At 36.1% G+C, this 20,314-nt stretch overlaps 1 protein-coding gene across 3 annotated transcripts in view; it reads left to right on the top strand.

Annotated features, from left to right (window-relative positions):
* ccdc92 (coiled-coil domain containing 92) overlaps window positions 1–20,314 on the top strand; it is a 57,114-nt gene that overhangs the window by 21,409 nt on the left and 15,391 nt on the right. For all 3 annotated transcript variants that reach the window (XM_087263794.1, XM_087263795.1, NM_001037705.2), the window contains 2 exon segments: window positions 10,271–10,508; window positions 16,075–16,116. In XM_087263794.1, coding sequence (XP_087119920.1) covers window positions 10,373–10,508; window positions 16,075–16,116 — 178 coding nt within the window. In that variant the 5' untranslated portion in view covers window positions 10,271–10,372.

Below are 20,314 nucleotides of genomic sequence, written 5' to 3'. Positions count from 1 at the left end.
AACTAAATCTGCCAGAAACCTGGTGTCAATATGGCTTGGGTCCCATGTGATTGGACTGAATTGGAACGTAGAATTTTGATGTTTAAATTTGGTACCACTTAAATGCCTGAGCAGGGATACAGAAGATTGTATGAATGCTTCTTTATATGCCGAATTTATAGACTACATTTTGAGATCAATAATCTGTAGCCACTTTTGGGCCAAACGGTTCTGTTTACTTAATTCTCCTATTCAGTGCCAGTCTGATTCAGTCAGTTTCATTTTCCAATGCGGTGCTGATAACGGAATTGAATACAAATGCATCAGTCCTTGCCTTGTTAATGTAAGTGTAGTGTAAATTGTGATATATTCGATGATCAGATATTTCTGGTTTTGGGACTCTTTTCTTTTGATGTTTACTTCGTTGGACTGGAAAAAAAACTATATATATATATATATATATATATATATATATATATATATATATATATATATATATATATATATATATATATATATATATATATTTATATATAGTTAGCTATGGAGAAACTGACAACCAGAACACAGAGTAATGACATCATGTGCACACACAATAGCCCCTTTTACACATACAGACCTTTCTGGAAAATTACCGGCAATTTTCTGGAAAGGGATCATGTGTAAACAGGCTTTTTTTTAAAGAAAATAACGGTAAATGTGTTCTGCCATTTTTCCGGAATGAGAAGTTGTAACATTACCGGTAATTTGCCGGAATGCTGCTTTGTGTGAAAAAAATTGCCAGAAAGAGCACGTTCATGTTTAAAACGCTGTGTTGAGACATCTACTCCAGACAATCAGACAAATTCACATCCACGCTGTTTATGAAAATAAAATATGTAGTTGTTCACAATACGTATCCATCCACAAAATCTGTGATACAGTTAAATGTGTAAACATTTAGCTGCGGTTCACTCTTCTGCCTTTGCATGTCTCTGGGATAAAGCAGCTGCATGAATGATAAAGCTTTAAATAAAAGCTTAAGCATCAAGAAAAGACCGACCCCTTCTATGTTTACAAATACAAGTGCGGCCGTTTGGAGGTCATTTCTGGTTAATGATGTCAGAATTTACTGGTATTTTGGAAAAGATGTGTAAATGGTCTTTTCTGGAAAAAAATCTGCACAGTCCTTGTCCGTGTGAACAGCATTTGTTTAAATTTACCAGTAAAGTCGTTTCGGAAATTTTCTTGATATTTACCTGTATCACTGTGTGAAAGGGGCTACCAGTCCACCATGGTTCAGCACAGTTGTCTTATTGTTGTTTACAATTCACATATTGCATCTTTTCCTCACGCAAGTTCATTATTTCCAATGGAGGCTCGCGGCTTGCACGCGCAACGCTTTTTTTTCCCTAGGTGCACCCAGATGAAAACATCTGAACAATCCAGAATGCCATGAGCACACCACGAGTCACATGACAAGAACTGACTGATCAGCTTCTTACTTTGAATGAAATACACATTTCAGTAGACTAATTACCTCAGAACACCCAAATACTGCGGGGCTTTTAAATTTACTCTATTATAAACTTGTAACAAAGCTGCAGTAATGTTTAGTTAGTTTATCATCCCCTGAAAAAAAAAACTGTTTATGGTCACCTAGCAACATTAAACAACATTGGAGCGCAAGCACCAAAAGCACTTTTTGGGGTCAATCACACCGAAGGCACTTTTTGCGTTGAGAGGGGCCTTTTTTGAATGGTTTACTAATGGCTGCAAGCATTGTACACGCTGCTCAAGCACTATGTGCACCTCGAGTTGTAACTGCCTGCAGGGCCACGCATTTTGGCTGTTGCACGTTATGCGCTCGCAGACAAAAAAGTCAACTCTGAGTGGAAAAAGCATGTTACGTCAGTCACTTCTTCTTCATTCTCCAATCAAATGAAAGCAGAGGCGGGGTTTCTATTGAGATGGCGGCAGTGTTTGTGTTGTCAAGACAACAATGGAGAGTTTTGAAGATAGAAAAGAGACTTGTGGTCGCTGTTTTGAGTTATCCGGTGCTGAATGACTCACAAATCTTAAATATCACAATGTTATTACATTTTAAAATTATATTAATAACAACAGCAACACTTTACGCAGCTGATTCAGTCGTTGTCTAGCGACATAAAAAGCGCACCATAGTTCTTTTTCTCTGATCAACAAAAAAAGGCAGTGTTGTGTGCCTTGTGTTTTCGAATGGAAAATTTCGGTGTGGTCAGACTCTTAGATGTACTATGTGAATGGCACTTTACCATGCTTAAAATTTCAGGGTGGTTTGTAATTGTGCTACGTAGTTTCAGGCTAAAGTGGGAACACAACTGAAACTAATGCTAATAAGCTTGTGCTAATAACAGAACTGTTTACAATGTACAATAATACAATTGCCAGTTGTTGCTTTAGTTACAGTCTAATGTAAACAGTGATATAGATGATAATCAAATATTTCTGTTTTGGGGACTCTTTTTTTTCTGATACTTACATATTTGAATAACAATTAGAGGTAGATAGATAGATAGATAGATAGATAGATAGATAGATAGATAGACAGACAGACAGACAGACAGACAGACAGACAGACAGACAGACATAAACGGCAACTGAACCTGGCGAGACTCAAACCAGCGAGCTTCTTGCCATGAGTCGAACATGCAAACCCACTGCGCTACCAAGCAGCCTGAACTGAACCAAACCAAACTAAACTTTATTGTGAGCACAATACGATGAACCAAACCAAACTGTGAAATTTGTTACACCCCTAGCTCTGTGCTGTTATTTCTGAGTATGCTGTTTGTCCAGACAAAACAAAGTTTCTAAAGGAACACGGCACATAAAAAAGGCTCATAAATAAATGAATAGGATCATTTTACAACTTTTACAGTTGAGTTTATCCTTTTTGAATCCATTCAGCCAATCTCCTAGTCTAGCGTGAGCACTTTTAGTTAGGGCTGTGCAATTAATCGAAAATCGAAAATGTTTTTCTTACAGTGAAGATGCTTAAAGCACAGTTTGTTTTTATATTTTTATTCTGTTGTATTTATTTCTCTTTCCTTTGAAGGGTGGAACATAACTGTAAAAATGAAGTTGAAGTCAGAATTATTAGCCCTCCTGAATATTAGCAACCCTTTTCCTCCCCAATTTCTGTTTAATGGAAATAAGTTTTTTTTTTACTTATTTCTGAACATAATAGTTTTGATATCTCATTTCTAATTACTGATTTCTTTTATATTTGCTATGATGACAGCACATAATAATTTTCTAGATATTTTTCAAAATACAAGCATTTAGATTAAAGTGACATTCAAAGGCTTCACTAGAGTAATTAGGCAAGTCATTGTATAACAGTAGTTTCTTCTGCAGACAATCAAAAATACATTGCTTAAGGGAGCTAATAATATTGACCTTAAAATGGGTTTCAAAATATTTAAACCTGCTTTTATTCTAGCTAAAATAAAACAAATAAGCCTAGAAGACAAAATATTATAGTAAATACTGTTAAAATTCCTTGCTCTGTTAAACATAATTTGGGAAATATTTATTTTAAAAAAATTCTCAGAAGTGCCAATAATGTTGACTTCAACTGATAACCGTTTTGAATAATCGTGATTACAATTATGACCAAAATAATCGTGATTATGATTTTTCCCAAAATCGAGCAGCCCTACTGTTAGTTTAGCATAGCATAAATCATTGAATTAGATTAGACTTGATTGCTTTTTTAAAAAACTTAATTTTAACTTGTTATTTATGAATGCAAAACGATATGTTTTACTTGTCTAGAAAATGCTTCTTGATTTAAGAATTTGTAGATATTTGGACTAGAAACAATACAAAAACTCTTAAGAAATCCCTTTTATTTCCAGTTTCTTTTGTTCTAGTCTTTGTTGGAGTCTAATACTGTATGTAGCCCTAGTGCCCATTTTACTCAGAAACTGCAGCGGTTTGTTCCTGCACTGCGATTTCTCACATTTTGTAGACTCACGTTTTTCCTCCTGAGAGCAGAAAGCTGATTGTTATCTCGTAGCAGAATGAATAGTGAAGTGTGATTAACAATGCGGACCCTCAACCCACCCATGAGGCATCCGCATTTCTTCTCTCGGCCTGACTGGATTTGTCAGCTTTTTATCTGTTGCATTAGGATGATAGAAGAAACTGCACCCATAGGAGAGAGTCTGCTTTAAAATGATGGAGGCGGTCAAATCTCTGTTAAACTGCACAGGGCTTTATGAGATTCTTTCATTAAATCAAAGCTTTTTTTTTTTTTTACAAGTCAAGTAAGGGAACCTTTGTGTTATCTTCTGGTAGGATCAGACAAAAAATAAATTGATAGATTAGTAATTGGCCCACAAGTGAGTTATTTTAGGAAGTTCTAACTGGAATAGTATGTTAATGGGCAAAGTGGTTTAAAAGGGTCCTATCAGGAGAATCTGAATTTTCTTTGAATTTTAAAAATAAGTCACGGGTTTGGCAGGCGACACTGTGGCTCAGTGGTTGGCACTGTCGCCTCACAGCAAGAAAGTTGCTGGTTTGAGTCCCGAGTGGGCCAATTAGCGTGGGATTCCTTCGGGTGATCCGGTTTCCCTCAAGGTCCAAAGTCATGTGCTATAGGTGAATTAAATAAGCTAAATTGGCTATGCAGTGTATGAGTGTGTATGCGAGAGTGTATGGGTGTTGGGTCGCGACTGGAAGGGCATCCGCTGTATAAAACATATGCTGGATAAGTTGGCGGTTCATTCTGATGTTCATTCTTTACTTTAGAACTGTGAAAGCATAAAAGCCACAAATCTATATTTTTGTCCTTAAGTAAGTGGTTTATCTCTTAAAAGGAACAAAAAAAAGGTCAGATTCTTTTGGATTGCATTGCCAAAAATATTAATAAAATAATCATATTACATTTCAAATGCATTTAAAAATGCAATGCAATAAAATAAAAAATAAAAAATAGAAGGTCACTTTATTTTGATGGTCCATTTGTTGAATTTAAATGACATTGCATCTATATGCCAACTAATTCTCATTCAATTACAAGTAGACTGTTAGGTTGGGGTTAGGGTTGGGGTTTAGTGTTAGGGCCAGTGTAAGTTGACATGTAATTGCAAAGTTTCTTACAGTCAGTTAAATGTCTGTTGACAGAGCAGTATCAACAGATATATTAAGCAGACATCTACTAATACTCAACTGGACCATCAAAACAAAGTGTTACCTAATAGAAATTTAAACAAACAAAAACAAAACAAAAATGTAAGCAAGTTAAAAGAGCCCTCATCCCTCATGTTTTATTTACACCAAGATAAAACTTTACAGTGTTGCATTTTAGATAACATCCCAAAACAGATCTATTCTTAAAGTCACTGCAAGATTTTATTTTAATAATCAAAGCATGTTTTTCACTAAATTAGTTTCCCACTCATGTTTTCAGTATCACAGTGTTTTTTCTGAATTCATTCAAATACTACATACTGATTTGGTGATGAATATAATTTCTTCCAACGTCACTTAAATGAACTGGACTTCTGGGAAACCTGAGCACCTAGAAGAAACCCACGCCAACAAGGACAGAACATGTAGATCCACACAGAAATGCCAACTGACCCAGCCGAGGGTCGAACCAGCAACCTTCTTGCTATGAGGTGATTGTGCTACCCACTACACCACCGTGAGGCGAACGTAAAATTTTAATATGTGAGAAAGATTCACAAACTTGAGTCATGACACAAACAAATGACGCTGTGTTTCAGTAAATCTAAACTTTGAAGGGTACCTCTTTTACCTCTTTTAGCCCACAGTTCCAACATGCGAGTCTGTTTCTCATGCATTATGTCAGATAAACAGCAGTCAGTGATAGAGAAAGACACGGATGAAGCTGAAATAAGGTCACTAGTCAAAAATACCAAATAAGCCTTTCTGAAATGATGAGACACACACAAATGCCGATTGCATCACAAACACACATATGCACGTTTACTGACACCATGCGGCTGTGGTGATTATAGCGGTTAATAATTACAAGGCGATTTTACTCACTTTATTACAAACATGCTTTGTTTTAAAAACATTTTAACCTTATGAAATTAATTATTGAGTTGATCAAAGAGTTGTAATATATGATTTAATCCCAGTTTCCTTGCAAAAAAATGTTCTTTGGACATGTGTATACATGTTATTATGGAGACATGGCATCAATTTGGTGGGCGGGGAAAACCGCACTCCTATGATACGTTATGGTGGGCCTCAAATCACTGGAATTTAGATCCTATTTTAGCGTCAGTAAATTTTAAAAAAGAGACTTGTTGTGTTTATATCACTCCAATTTGACAGTGGACACACTGTTTCTACACACAGTTCAGTCCAAACAGCTTACAAAAGTTGATTTTCATCATAGGTGCCCTTTAAATCTAAACTTGAATTAAACTCAAATAAAACATCAAACAAACTCACGAGACAAGAAATAACGGGAATACTAATCCCACACCACTTTAGGAAAATTGAGAAGCACACTTAATCATTAATGACTGCTTAATTTTAAATCACAAGCACAATGGCTGCAATATACCATGAATATTCAAAATACCGCACAGCCCTACATACATTTTAAGTGGATCAGAGTAAAGTAAAATGATAAAATATGTATGATATGACCTCTTTAAGAGCGCATCTGGGGTGGGGAGATGATCCCTAAGTAGTGCGCTGTCTGTGTAAAGCAGCATTCTCCCTTAAATCAATACTACAGACCCTCCCTCGCTCCTCTGCCTCATCTGAAAGGCATTACGTAATGTCCAACCATTATGCTGTCATTAGCTAAATATAGCTCTTTGTCCTCCTCTCAGACAGAGGGAAGAGAATACGGGAAAGGGACTTTGTGATAATCAGAGTAAATATAATTTGATTGCTGTAATGTTTTTGTGTTTGTGCGAGAGTGGGACAGTCTTCTGACCTCACTATGGCCGTCGCTCCATTGCATCAGTAATGCATTTGTCCTGGAGTAAACGTAACATTAACCACTGCTGACTTCACTTGGTTTTTTTTAAGGAGGCTTTGTGCTGCTTACTGTGTATGTGTGATCTTAAATAAATAAATATTGGCTTTGGAGAAAAGTGTTAATGTAGTAATGTAGTAACTGTAAATTCTAATGTTTTTTTTTTTTTATTAAATATGTTGAATGATGCGTTCCAATTTTTCTACTTACACTATGTCCTAAAAAAATATGTGCTTTTGAGTGTGTAACGTCAGGATGTAGCGGATTCTCCATACTGGAGAAGCAGCAGCAAGTTAATCTGCCATTCGCGAGTCTTTCATGCAGAGAAAATCTCAGGTGTTTGCATAATTGGGCATTCAGAAGTTAATGACCAAACACATCTATATAAAAGTTCATTGTTGTTTTAAATGATGTATAACGTCGTAAAAACGTGATTAAAATATTTTCCAATTGGTTAGAGGTTAATTAACAATCATTCAAACATCATTGAGTCAGCCATGTTTGTAGTTTGTTAATGCTTTTTACCTGGGTTTGTAGTTCTATTTGAATTTCCATTTGAGACCTTTGGAATACTCATTTCAGCATATTGTCATTTTGGACATGCTAAATCTATATTCGAATGCTATTTGGGATGGATAGTTTGCTAATTGGATTGCTAGTGTGCTCTTAAACAATGACATCATTCAAATTTAGAACATAAATACTTGATGACATCACTCTGCACTCTGATTTCTGACCAATCATATGGTTTTTAGAATCTGATGCGGCCCTCCATCCTACACTGTAAATTAAGGGCTCTCTGTTGATTCAGAGGTCCAAATCTAAATTTTATTCAATGCCAAAGGCCTGGAAATTTTTATTTTAACATAAAGATTTTATAATAATTATTATAATAAAAAACATACATAATTCAACTTTTACAAAAAGTCGGTGGCTTTTGGATTAAAAAAATACATCAATAACAAGTGCAAATGTGACAAAACATCAAGTGACAATTAATTTAAGTGTCAGCTATTTTCATGAACAAAACACAACAAGAGGTACAGTAGGTCAAATATAACATGGGGCAAAATACAGAGCAGTCTAATGTGAGAAATCACACTGACTGCATATCATTAGTCGATTACACTTTTAGTGCCATTTGATACTTCCAAATTTTCCATCTTTGAAAATGTTTATTTTGTGAAAATTGACATCCTCACCTATTCAGATGTTTACTGCAGTAAAAAGTGTCGCCCGCAAATGTCAGAATGGGAGTCATTAAAAGTGTTACAGCAAATGTCAGAAAATCTTTAACTATCAACTTCGGTTTCGTTTCAGTCTATCCCCTAAAACAGGGATTCCCAAACTTTTCAGCCTGCGACCCCCAAAATGACAATGCCAGTGACTCGCGACCCCCAATATAATATAGAAACCTTGCATGCAATGGCGAACATACACACCAATAGACCCAAGTCTATTCTTCGCTTAATTTTTTTAAATGTATGTGAGTGCTGTAAATGGGCCAAAAAGTTTAACCTGGTATTATAAAATCAATCTGCTGCATCTGACGCTATTGATCTTTAATCTAGTCTGTAATATAATATAATTCATTGCAATCCAATAGAACTATAAGCTAATATAGTAACTATTTAGTATATGGTAACTATAAACGACAATTTTTTTTTCTTTTCAGTAGGTTATGGGTAAAATATGGTATTTCTTATGGTTTAATAAAAATAATTCAATTTTTGGAAATCACCAGGCGACCCCCCCTTCTTTGTCCCGCAACCCCTCTGGGGGTCCCGACCCCCACTTTGAGAACCATTGGCCTAAAAGACATAGAAAAACCAATAAGAGTACAAGTTTAACATGTAAGTACACACTTGTAATCCCTTACAGATAATTAGTGATTTTTAAATATAGAAATGTGATAAGGCGATATATACAAATTACATATGACACTGAAGTTCATATTTGGATTTCACAAATATAAAATATATCATATTTATCTGATTTAATTTTATTCAATACAGGTGAATCACAGTCCTACTGGGGTAGACATTTATAAACATATGCATTGCAGTAGGTAGTGCTGTCACCTCACAGCAAGAAGGTGGCTGGTTCGAGCCTCGGCTGGGTTAATTGGCGTTTCTGTTTGGAGTTTGTGTTCTCCCTGCATTCGCGTGGGTTTCCTCCAGGTGCTCTGGTTTCCCTCATAATCCAAAGACATGCGGTACAGGTGAATTGGGTAGACTAAATTGTGCGTAGTGTATGAATGTGAGTGTGTGTGTGTGTGGATGTTTCCCAGAGATGGGTTGCAGCTGGAAGGGCATCCGCTGCGTAAAAACGTGCTGGATAAATTGGGGGTTCATTCCACTGTGGCGACCCCGGATTAATATAGGGATTAAGCCAAAAAGAAAATGAATGAATGAATGAATGAATGAATGTAAATAAAGTCATACATATAGGCCAAAAAATGGCCAAACAATATACTATTAATGCAGATTTAAGGTGTTCGCTTGACACCCAGTGGTTGAACCAGGTATTGCACCCCTGGTTCAAAACACGCAAGAGCAGGTTGCCAAATTGAGGACATCAACGAAGGCTGATTTAAACTATGTTCTAAATAAAAGCATCGGCACGTGATAGAAGGAATATTTTCCATATTAAATGGAGTTTTGTCCCAAGTTTTATTATTACTTTCTGAAGTCTATTATAAATTGATCAATATAACTGATAAAATTACTTTATTTATGGATTGCAAAATAACAAAATAACAAAAATTCTCATTTTATTTGGCAAGTACCACATCCACAGAACAAATTGTAAGCTGACTGTACCAAATTGTAAACAATTTATGTTAAGTAATGACAACGCAATTAAGACACCTCAACTGCTGGAAAAAATACTTAATATACATGATTCATTTTTGTTGTTAATTCCCTTGTATACTGTATTATGTATAATTCTGTACTCCCCAGTTTAATCAATTTTAAAAAAAGTTTATGATTTCTCTCTTTGATTTGCAGCCACAGACTCGATAAGCTTAATGTGCAATACTGCCATCTATAGTGTGGAGAATAAAGCTGCGTCAGTTTCACTCCCATATGTTGGAAGTATCTCACAAAATCTAGATATATTTAAACAATATACATTTATTAACAGATTAGAACTAATAGTTTTTAAATTGAACAGATTTAGATTTACAGCATTGAAAAAAGACTCATTGAATAAAAATAAAGGCTACAAACAGTGATAAATTATGCCATGCCATTTTTTTGGTGTTAAACGTCTTTTCTTTTGTTGTGTTTACAGATCTCCTGGGCTAGTGTGTGTGTGTGTGTGTGTGTGTGTGTGTATGAATGTGTGAGTGAGTGAGTTTATTTCTACATGTGAGTGTGACTGTAGATCTTCATCATGGCCTCAGTGAGTGTGACCTTGGAGAATCAGCTGCACAGCGCTCAGAAGAACCTGCTGTTCCTGCAGCAAGACCATGCCAACACACTGAAAGGCCTTCATTCTGAGATCCGCCGTCTGCAACAACACTGCACAGGTACACACACACACATTGACAGCACAACTGCATGAGGCAGCATACCTACACAAGTACATAAATCATTTGTAAAGTGTCCGCAGTAAACGAAACACAGTGATCTAAAGCTCTGCGTGGAATCGATTTTTCAGTTACACTCTTGAAAGATTTTTTCCGCTCCCACTAAAAATAACTCATATTTCACATCAGTATCTTCCCTCTTGCACTCACTAGGAATGCACACATCTAGTATAATGATTAATTCTGGACAGTCTAATAATGCCTCGAATTCAAATGACAAATTTTTGCTTATGTAAGATATTTTTACTGAGTATTTATGTTTACAGCGTATTTATTATTATTATTATCAGTTCATGTGTTTGTTTGGAGGACATTTGAATATGTATTATAAATGAGAGAACGTAGAGTGGATAATTGCATTGGCACTCCTGTTGTTCACACATATGAAGTGCCCTCGTAAGGGGCCAGTCACATATTCCATCTTTTCCACATGCAAGTTCATAATTTCCAATATTCTTGTGCGCACATATTGGGAGTAATATGCTTTCCAGGTGCTCCCAGTTGAAAACATCTCAACTTTTCAGAATACCGCAACAGTCTGCAAAATCAACCCTGTTAAAAAGATGAATTCACTTTGACATTTTTAAAAAGGGGATTATTACCAGTGATGTACAATTACTTGAGATTCTGAAATAAAAAAAGGTTTTTAAATTAACTGCTTTTTAATTTGATAGATTTTTCTCAAAACACCTTACATAACTGACAACACTTTTTAAAATATAATTTGATAAAACCTGATGTATTTTAAAAATTATGTGGCTAACCCGAGGACACAATTCACAATTTGGAGATAATAATAATAATAATAATAATAATAATGATGATGATAATAATAATAATTTCTTAAATTTCTATAACACTTTCCTAGACGCTCAAAGCGTTTTACACAATGCAGGGATCTTCTCATCTACCACCAATGTGCAGCATTCACCTGGATGACGCGATGTCGGTCATATTGCGCCAAACCGCACACCAGCTGCTTGGTGGAGAAGAAGCCAGTTATGATATGATTGCCATGATGGGCAAATTTTGGTCTTTTTCAAAGGACATCCTGGGATTTTTAACAATCACAGAGAGTCTGGACCTCAGTTTAACGTCTCATCCAAGCATTATAGAGTCCCCTTCACTATACTGGGGCGTTAGGACCCACACAGACCGCAGGTTGAGCGCCCCCTGTTGGCCTCACTAACACCACTTCCAGCAGAAACCTAGCTTTCCCATGCGGTCTCCCATCCAGGTACTAACCAGGTGCAGCCCTGCTTAGCTTCAGTGGACAACCATGTGAGAGTTGCAGAGAGCTAGCTGCTGGTGCACCTGCATTGAATGCACATCCACATAATTATTGCAACATTGATTTGAAGTATACTATGCATGAAATTTTGTTCAAAACATTTCATGTAGAAAAAACAACATTGAATTCCAGATCAGTTTTCAATTAAGTGCTTCAAAAACTAAAATTTCATTTCAAAGAAAAATGTCCATTTGCTTAGATAAGCTGAAATGAATCATCATCCCTGCTAGATGGTGTGGTCTTTAGTACAGCTTTAACCCTCTGGTGTCCCTTATTTGGGAATCAAACTTGTTAAGACTTAAGACTTGTAGTCTTAGTCAGTCAAAAAAGTTTGAACACCTGTAAAGTACCCACTGTTTTTTTTTTTATCAAGTTTATATAATTTTATAAAATTTTAAGAGAGTTTTGTGGTAAAATGTATATTTATGCAGTAATTAACATACATTTTCCCCATTGAAAATGGAATTTTTTTCATTTTAATATAAATTAGTGCAGTATTTCCGAGTAGGGTCTGTTTGCAGACTGCAAGACAGGGGCATAACATGATGGGGCGTTACTTGTAGTAGAGGCGTAACTTGAAGTTAAGTCCTGCAAGAACACTTTCTTTACCATTCTAGATGACTTTATTATTAAAATATTTGAGTCATTGCAGAGATGTTCAAGCTTATGGGAGTCATACACAATATTAACTCTTTTTCCATGCACCATGACTTTATATTCTATACTGCACATTATGTCTGTTAAGTGACAAGATTTTTGTCTAAGTTAAGTCAGACCTTACTGTTCTAATTAAATAATTAAAAATCAAGGCACGATCATATTTTATTTTGGTAAAATAAGTGTAATCTAGAGGCCTTTGCCTTTCATATAAGCCACATCTGATACTAAACGTTCAACTAGAAGTGCAGTTATTATTTGTTGTTCCTAAAGCTTCTACAGGCGACAAGACTTTTGTAAGGTATTGTATTCATTTAATGACATAAACATCTAAAGGCCATTTGTGGTGGGGTCACTTTACAGGTCTAGATGGAAAACAAACATAGATCTCTGTCACTCTTCTGAAGACACGGCCTGCACATACATCTTGTGCCATTTTGCCTCCAGGTCACCTCTCAATGCTAATAGAGTGAAGCAGTGCTGCCGAGATAATTTTTCAGGCCTGTGAGAATACAGTTAACCTTTTTCTTGATTGCTCAACTCTAATCTAATGTTGCTTCACACTGCAGTCTCCATGAATGTTTTCATAAGTCAATATAAAATTCTAAGTTAAAAATGGTCCTCTTGTGTGTGATAAATGAAGGCACGAATGAAAACCAAAGCACAGAGCTAGACTAAACAAAAAAGAGTTAAATAAAGCAGTTCTTCTAGGAAAATTCATAAAAAGTGAAGCAAAAAAAAAAAAACTAATAGCATTATCAGCATGAAATCATAGTCATTTACATTTACATTTAGTCATTTAGCAGACGCTTTTATCCAAAGCGACTTACAAATGAGGACAAGGAAGCAATTTACACAACCAAGAGCAACAATGAATAAGTGCTATAAGCAAGTTTCAGGTCTGTAAAGTCTAAGAAGGGAAGTATTAGTAGTATTAGTTTTTTTTTTTTTTTTTTTTTTGTTTAGTTAGTGTGGTATTCAGAGAGGCAATTACAGATTAGGAAGTGTAGTGGAGACTAAATAGTTGAGTTTTTAGTCGTTTCTTGAAAGTAGCGAGTGACTCTGCTGTTCTGATGCAGTTAGGGAGTTCATTCCACCAACTGGGCAGATTGAGCGTGAGCGTGAGCGTGAGCGAAAGTGATTTCTTCCCCCTTTGGGATGGAACCACCATCACAGAACGCAAGTTTCTGGAGGGCACATAGATCTGCAGAAGCGAGAGCAGATAAGAAGGAGCAAGGCCAGAAGTCACTTTGTAGGCAAAACAAAAAAGAGTTAATAGTTAAGAGTTAATAGTCTAATAGTTGTTCATAGTCTACATTAGAACACACACATACACACATAAATATACACAGATTTGTTTTTGTGAATTGTGGGGACATTCCATAGGTCTCTATTTTTTAATGTAATATGTTCATATTTAAAATTGCAAAGAGAAAATTTGAGTTAAAAACACCCTGATGACAGACTTATTATACATTTAAGTTTTTAATGAATAATGAAGAGATAATAATGCTTTGTTTCATTATTTCATCTTCATTTACAAGTAGCAGGGTATTTAGAGATACTTTATATATTTGTTTGTTCACATCTCGTCCCATTGTGCCCCCTGGTGGCTTAGTCGCAAACTGCTGTTACACCTGACAAGTCGTTCATAGGGCCCTATCATACACCCGGCGCAGTGTGGCACAAGGCGTGGCGCAGTAGTCTTTTGGTAGTTTAAGCTTGGCGCAAGAGTCGTTTTGAGGCGTTGCGCTACGCTGTTTAAATATCAAATGCATTAGCGCTCATTTGTGCACCCATAGGCGTTCTGGTCTAAAAAGGAAGGCGTTCTGAGGCGGACCGCTGGCGCATTGCTATTTTGAGAAACTATAATAGATTTTTCATTAGACCAAAACTAACCCGGTCTAAACTCCGGCGCAGAGTTGCGCCTCGCTTACACACTGCTTAATAGGCACAAGAGAGCAACAGGCAAATATCTTTACATATGAAAAAATGTAAATATTAAGGATATATATAGGATATAATAAGAATAGATATAGGACATAAATATAAAGGATTAAAATATTACAAAACATATTATTTTCTAGCCCACATAAATATGAAAAATCACTGCTTTTATGTCTTCTTCATCTCTGGAGGCTTTTTCAGTTCATTCATAACAATTTGCTTTTGTAAAATGTTATTATTATTAGCAGTATTATTTATTATATCCATATTTATATTTGTTTTATTAAAAACAAGCTTAGATTTGCCCACCTGTCAGGTTTTAGATCATAAGGGGCACAGCATGTGTTTTAGGATATAACTCAGGTTTTTCAAGACATTTTGTTATTATTGTTCATTTATTTGTTTGCTGGAAATTATACCTGAATTAAGACCTGCGTTTTGCGCTCTGCGCATGGACCGTCAAAATAGAGCCCTTAATCCCTTCAGGCTGGTTTATACTTCTGCGTTGAGTGATCAGAGTGTGCACAGTGCATGCCCTGTGCATTGTTGTGCATTTATACTTCTGCGTGCTGCTTGTGTTGCTCTGCAATTACACTTCTGAAACGCTAGCTGGCAGTAGGTTTTTATTTACCTCTGTGTCAAGTTTCTTTGTTGGTGTTTTGTTTTTTTTTCTGAACGCTACCATAATGAACAAGTAGCTAAAACTTGCTTGTTGAGAGGTGGGAACTGGCGGACGTACAACAACTTTAATCATAAGGTAAACATAAAACAAAGGTTTTCATCTGGAGCTCCTTCACGGGACTCGACACATATAAACACTCGCTGCAGCGCGCTCGGGTGGCTCGCACCCCTATCCACACTCGTCAGCACTTCAAAGCCAACCAATCACAGAGCTTGCGTTACGTGTCATTGCGACGTGTAGTTAAATTTTTTAAGATGTGCACGTTAGCTATGCGACCGTGCAAAGGCTGCGCCATACCATACACGTGTGCTTGACGCAGAAGTATTAATTAGCCTTCAGTCTTGGCGTGGCGCAAAGAGTGAAGATAATTTTGAAGTGTCACCCACTGTATATGCATTCATACATAAAGTGTGTAAGGTATGATGACACATTAATACACACAGGTTTGTTTTTTGTGAATTGTGGGAACAATCTTTGGGTTTGTGTGTGTTTTTTATGTAATATGCTCATATTTAAAGATGCAAAGAGAAACTGTGAATGTAAAACACCCAGATGATAGACTTATTATCTGCATTTATAGGTAAAGTGTGTACAGTTTGACACTTTGTGAGCTCAACTGACCCAGCTTTATTTACATGACAAAATAGCCTAACCAGTAGTGTCAATAAAAACAAAAAAAAGTTGTGTGCTGTTTTTATCAACCCACTGACTCCATCATGCCCTTTTTTTATCCCCGGTTGACTCTCTTACGTTGCTGATTCACAGTTGTTGCTGTGTCTGTTTCAGGTGATGTCTTGTGTCATGTGATTCTCAGGTGTTGTCATTGAAGGTAGTGTGATGCTCTGGCTAACATCTGATCTCTCTCTCTCTTTCACACTCCTTCTTTTGTCGCTCTGTCCACTCCTTCTGTCCTCTCTTTTGTTTCACAGACCTGACATATGAGCTGACAATGCGGAGCTCTGATCCAGGCGGTAAGATTTCTCACACGCTCTTCATTTGTGCCTGCATTCACACTCGCATGGCGTCAGAACAAAATGCTTGCACAAGAGGGCTTTGTGTGTGTGTGTGTGTTTGTGTGTGTGTGTCAGGTGTTGCTAAGATCCCTTCATCCAAACCTGTTAAATACAAATATCTGAGAGCCTGGAGGACGAAAGGACAGAGGAAAACATGCAGAAAAACATGCTGTCCACAACTATTTTAGTTTCTCGTTTTGTCTGTAAGTTTCTTTGTTCCCGTATAGAAATCTGATATATAGCAGTATTTGCAAATTACATATATGACATAAAAACTCATATTTGGAGTTTACATATATTAATTATCTGGGTAACATTTTACTTGAATGGATGTTGATAAGACTATCACGAATGCTTTATAGTCATACAGTACACATCATTAATGTGAATTAAATTTTTTGTATACTTAAGACAACAGTTATTAAGTGTCATTTGTTCAATTATGTAATTTTAAATGCAAATATAAAATTGCTTGTTATGACAACTTGACATAAACAAACACATCACGAATAGCCTTCATCTTTGTCTTGATAACATGTCTTTTCCAAGACAACACAACTTGTCAAAAATCTGTCATAAACATGATGAGGCATTAAAACTGTATCATTAATATTTTTCTGATCATGTTTTCAGTGGAACAAACTGTATTTGTTATTAAATGTCTTAATAAAAGTGTCATTACTCTGTCACAACACACTGAGGACTTGACACAAGAGGTATGGAAATCAGCACAGTTTATTGAAAACAACAATTAAACAATTGGAAAAGATATGAAAATCTGTGCAGACACAAAACACAAAAGGGAATCCAGGAATACGAAGAGTACCGTCAGTGGTAGAGTGAACGAAGGTGCTTCTTTATAGTGTGTGTGTGTGTGTGTGTGTGTGTGTGTGTGTGTGTGTGTGTGTGTGTGTGTGTGTGTGTGTGTGTGTGTGTGTGTGTGTGTTTGTCTATGTGCAGGTGATGGTGATTAGTAATCTGGAGATTGGGAACGGGTATGTGAATGCTGTTGAATTGCTGATTAATATTTCATGACATTTTAAAGACAAATTCAGCATATCACTGTAGCTGAGGTCAAAAAATATTAATTACACTGTTATAAAATTCATAATGGCTCATGACAATCATGTTTATGAGAGATTTATGACAAGTTTTGTTGCCTTTTATTTGTCAAGTTGTCATGAAAGAGACAAAAATAGGTGATGTATTTGTTTATGTCAAGTTGTCACAAGAAATGATGTCATTTTTACATTGATAATTTCTTAACTTAGCAAATGACACTTAAAGAGCTCCTATTATGGGTTTTTGAAAACATCCAGCTGAGGATTAAATCTGAAATTGCTCTTTGTGTAAAATAAAAAGTTTTGAGAGTCTTTTAAATGATTCATTGTTCATCTCGATCTTTTGCCTGTTCGTACAGACATCGTCACGAAACAATACTAAATATAAAGTGCCGGATCAGGTAAAACATGAACGTGCCTTTCCTATCAAACACTAGCGAAGTGCAGATGTGTGTGTGGGATTGATGCCACACCTGCCACTTTCTTCACCGGATTTAAATGCGTTTGTGAACTCATGATTCCCTGCCGTTTGTTGTTATAATGGCCACCATCAGCTGTTCCCACACACGTGTCATTGTTTTTACTTATGGTTAAGAATAGAGCAATATGCTGGTGTTGAACTTTAATGCACTCCTGCATTGGGCTTAGACATACACTCTGCACTCTGACTACTTCAACAATGTTGATAAGCCAGGGTGGGCATTTCTCTCTGTCTCACACTGAACGCAGTTGACCAATCGCAACAGACTGGATTCTCGGACCGATCAGCTCAGATTAACATCGCGCTAAGGAGGGGTTTTGGAAAGAATGAATTGCTGAACAAATCTTACACGAGTCATTGGGATAATTAGGTAAAAATAAATCCATATTATAAGACAATGAAAGTGTTTTTTGACCTTGCATATCAGACTGTTGTTGGAGACCCCCAAAATCAAAATATGACGTTTAATAATGCATAATAGGGGCTCTTTAACTTTCAAATGTTATGTCATGATTATAAATGTTAAATGACAGTCTAATGAACACCCCTTCAAGTAAAGTGTTACCAATATGGGTTTTATTTACAACATATATTTCAAAATATTGCAAAAACTTCATTAGGTACACCTTACTAGTACTGGGTTGAACCTCCTTTTGCCTTCAGAACTGTCTCAATCCTTCATGGCATAGATTCAACAAGGTACTGGATAGATTCCTCAGAGATTTTGGTCCATATTAACATGATAGCATCATGCTGTTGCTGCAGATTTTTCGGCTGCACATCCATGATGCGAGTCTCCTGAAATTTGCTTTAACAAACAGTTTGTACAGATGTACCTAATAAAGTGGCCAGTGAGTGTATATGTACATATTTGTAATTCCTATGGTGGAAAAAAGAATATATCTATATATATATATATATATATATATATATATATATATATATATATATATATATATATATATATATATATATATATAGAGCTAATATATTTGAACAATAATGTACATATTTGTACTATCATATTTGTATGGTTAAAAAATGTATATATATATATATATATATATATATATATATATATATATATATATATATATATATATATATATATTTTTTTTTTTTTTTTATATATGTGAAATCCAAATGAGCAAGTAAATTGTAGTTTGCATATATTTATATGTATCAGATTTCTATATGGGTTTACACACCACTGTGTTGTTTCCTTTTTGCAGCAGGTTGTAAATAACACTTTTTCTGTTGGTTTTCCCACAAAAAAAGGGAAGTTTCTTTGAGAAAGAAAGAGAGCGTCCCTTGTATGCACATATACCTCCATGGCTGTGCCTTGTAACCTGGCAACCAGTGTTCCACCCAGACACACACATGTGCACACAAACACACACTGGCCCCATGCTGTCACAGAGACTGTCCTTTCCCTCTTTCCCCCTTTTTATTTCATCTTGTTTAATATACGTTGGCCTTTCAGTCTCGGAAACAAATACACAATAATGAAACATTTAGGCATCTGAAAGCTTCACACAGTTTCCATAGAAGTATCCAGGCAAAACACTGAAAGCTTCAGGACTTCTAAACAGAGCTCGACATTAATGTTTTTGCTCACCAGATACTGTGGTTGGTGGTTTTCAAAACTTACTAGCTACTCAGTTTACACTGGCCTCAAATGTGTTGTTTGGAAATTACTTTTTACATGATAAACATGCTTAAAGGAAATGCCAAGATGCGCTCAAATTTTGAAAATGCACAGAAAATGAATGTGCGTAATCAAGTAGAAAAAAAAATGACATAACCTATGATGAAAGCACATTTACCAAATTTTAACAGATTATGTGGTAGCAAAAATAGGCATGATGAGGTGGCATTAATAGACAAACCAGCAGACCGACCTTGTCTGGAAGCGACAATTTTGTTCTCATAGACTTATAAACGGTGCTTTATTTGCAAGTTTTTCATGCAATACTCCAGTTTTGCACATAAGTCTAATACGCATCTTGGAAACAGATGGAAACATAGATGGAACATTGGATGGAAACATAGCTATTGTCCTGCAGAGTTTTATCTGAACCTAATCAAACATACCTGAACAGGCTAATCAATGTCTTCAAGGTCTACAGGAAAGAAAGCTACAAGCAGGTGTGTTTGATTAGGGTTGGAGCTAAACTCTGAAGGACAGTGGCTCTCAGGAACCCTATTCGGATAGCAAATGTTTCTCATGGGGATATTTTCTGAAGAAAAAAAAATCTCCACAGCTCCTCAGTGATAAAGCATGTTTTGGATGAAGTTCATTTTCATGGTGGACATCTGAGTTTGCAATCTTTTGTACCCGGAACTGCATGTTACATGCTCACTCACATGCTAGTTTTTATAATTAGGATCCTCAAATCTGGCTCATTACTTACTTTTCTGCAGAGTTTAGCTTTAACGCTGACCAAACACATGCTAGATTCACCCAGCATGTCGCCATCAGCAAAGAGCATAGAATCACCAAGAGGCGACACTCTAGTGCGATTTGGGAAACAGCCACTAGATGGCGCAGCGGCCATTTTGGAATGAAAATTCCAATAAAACAACAGCATATTTGTCTGTAAAATAAACTATT

The sequence above is a fragment of the Danio rerio genome, chromosome 8, assembly GCF_052040795.2.
Source record: "Danio rerio strain M-AB ecotype USA chromosome 8, GRCz13ab, whole genome shotgun sequence".
NCBI lineage: Eukaryota > Metazoa > Chordata > Actinopteri > Cypriniformes > Danionidae > Danio > Danio rerio.
This window is presented reverse-complemented; position numbering and strand designations above follow the sequence as displayed.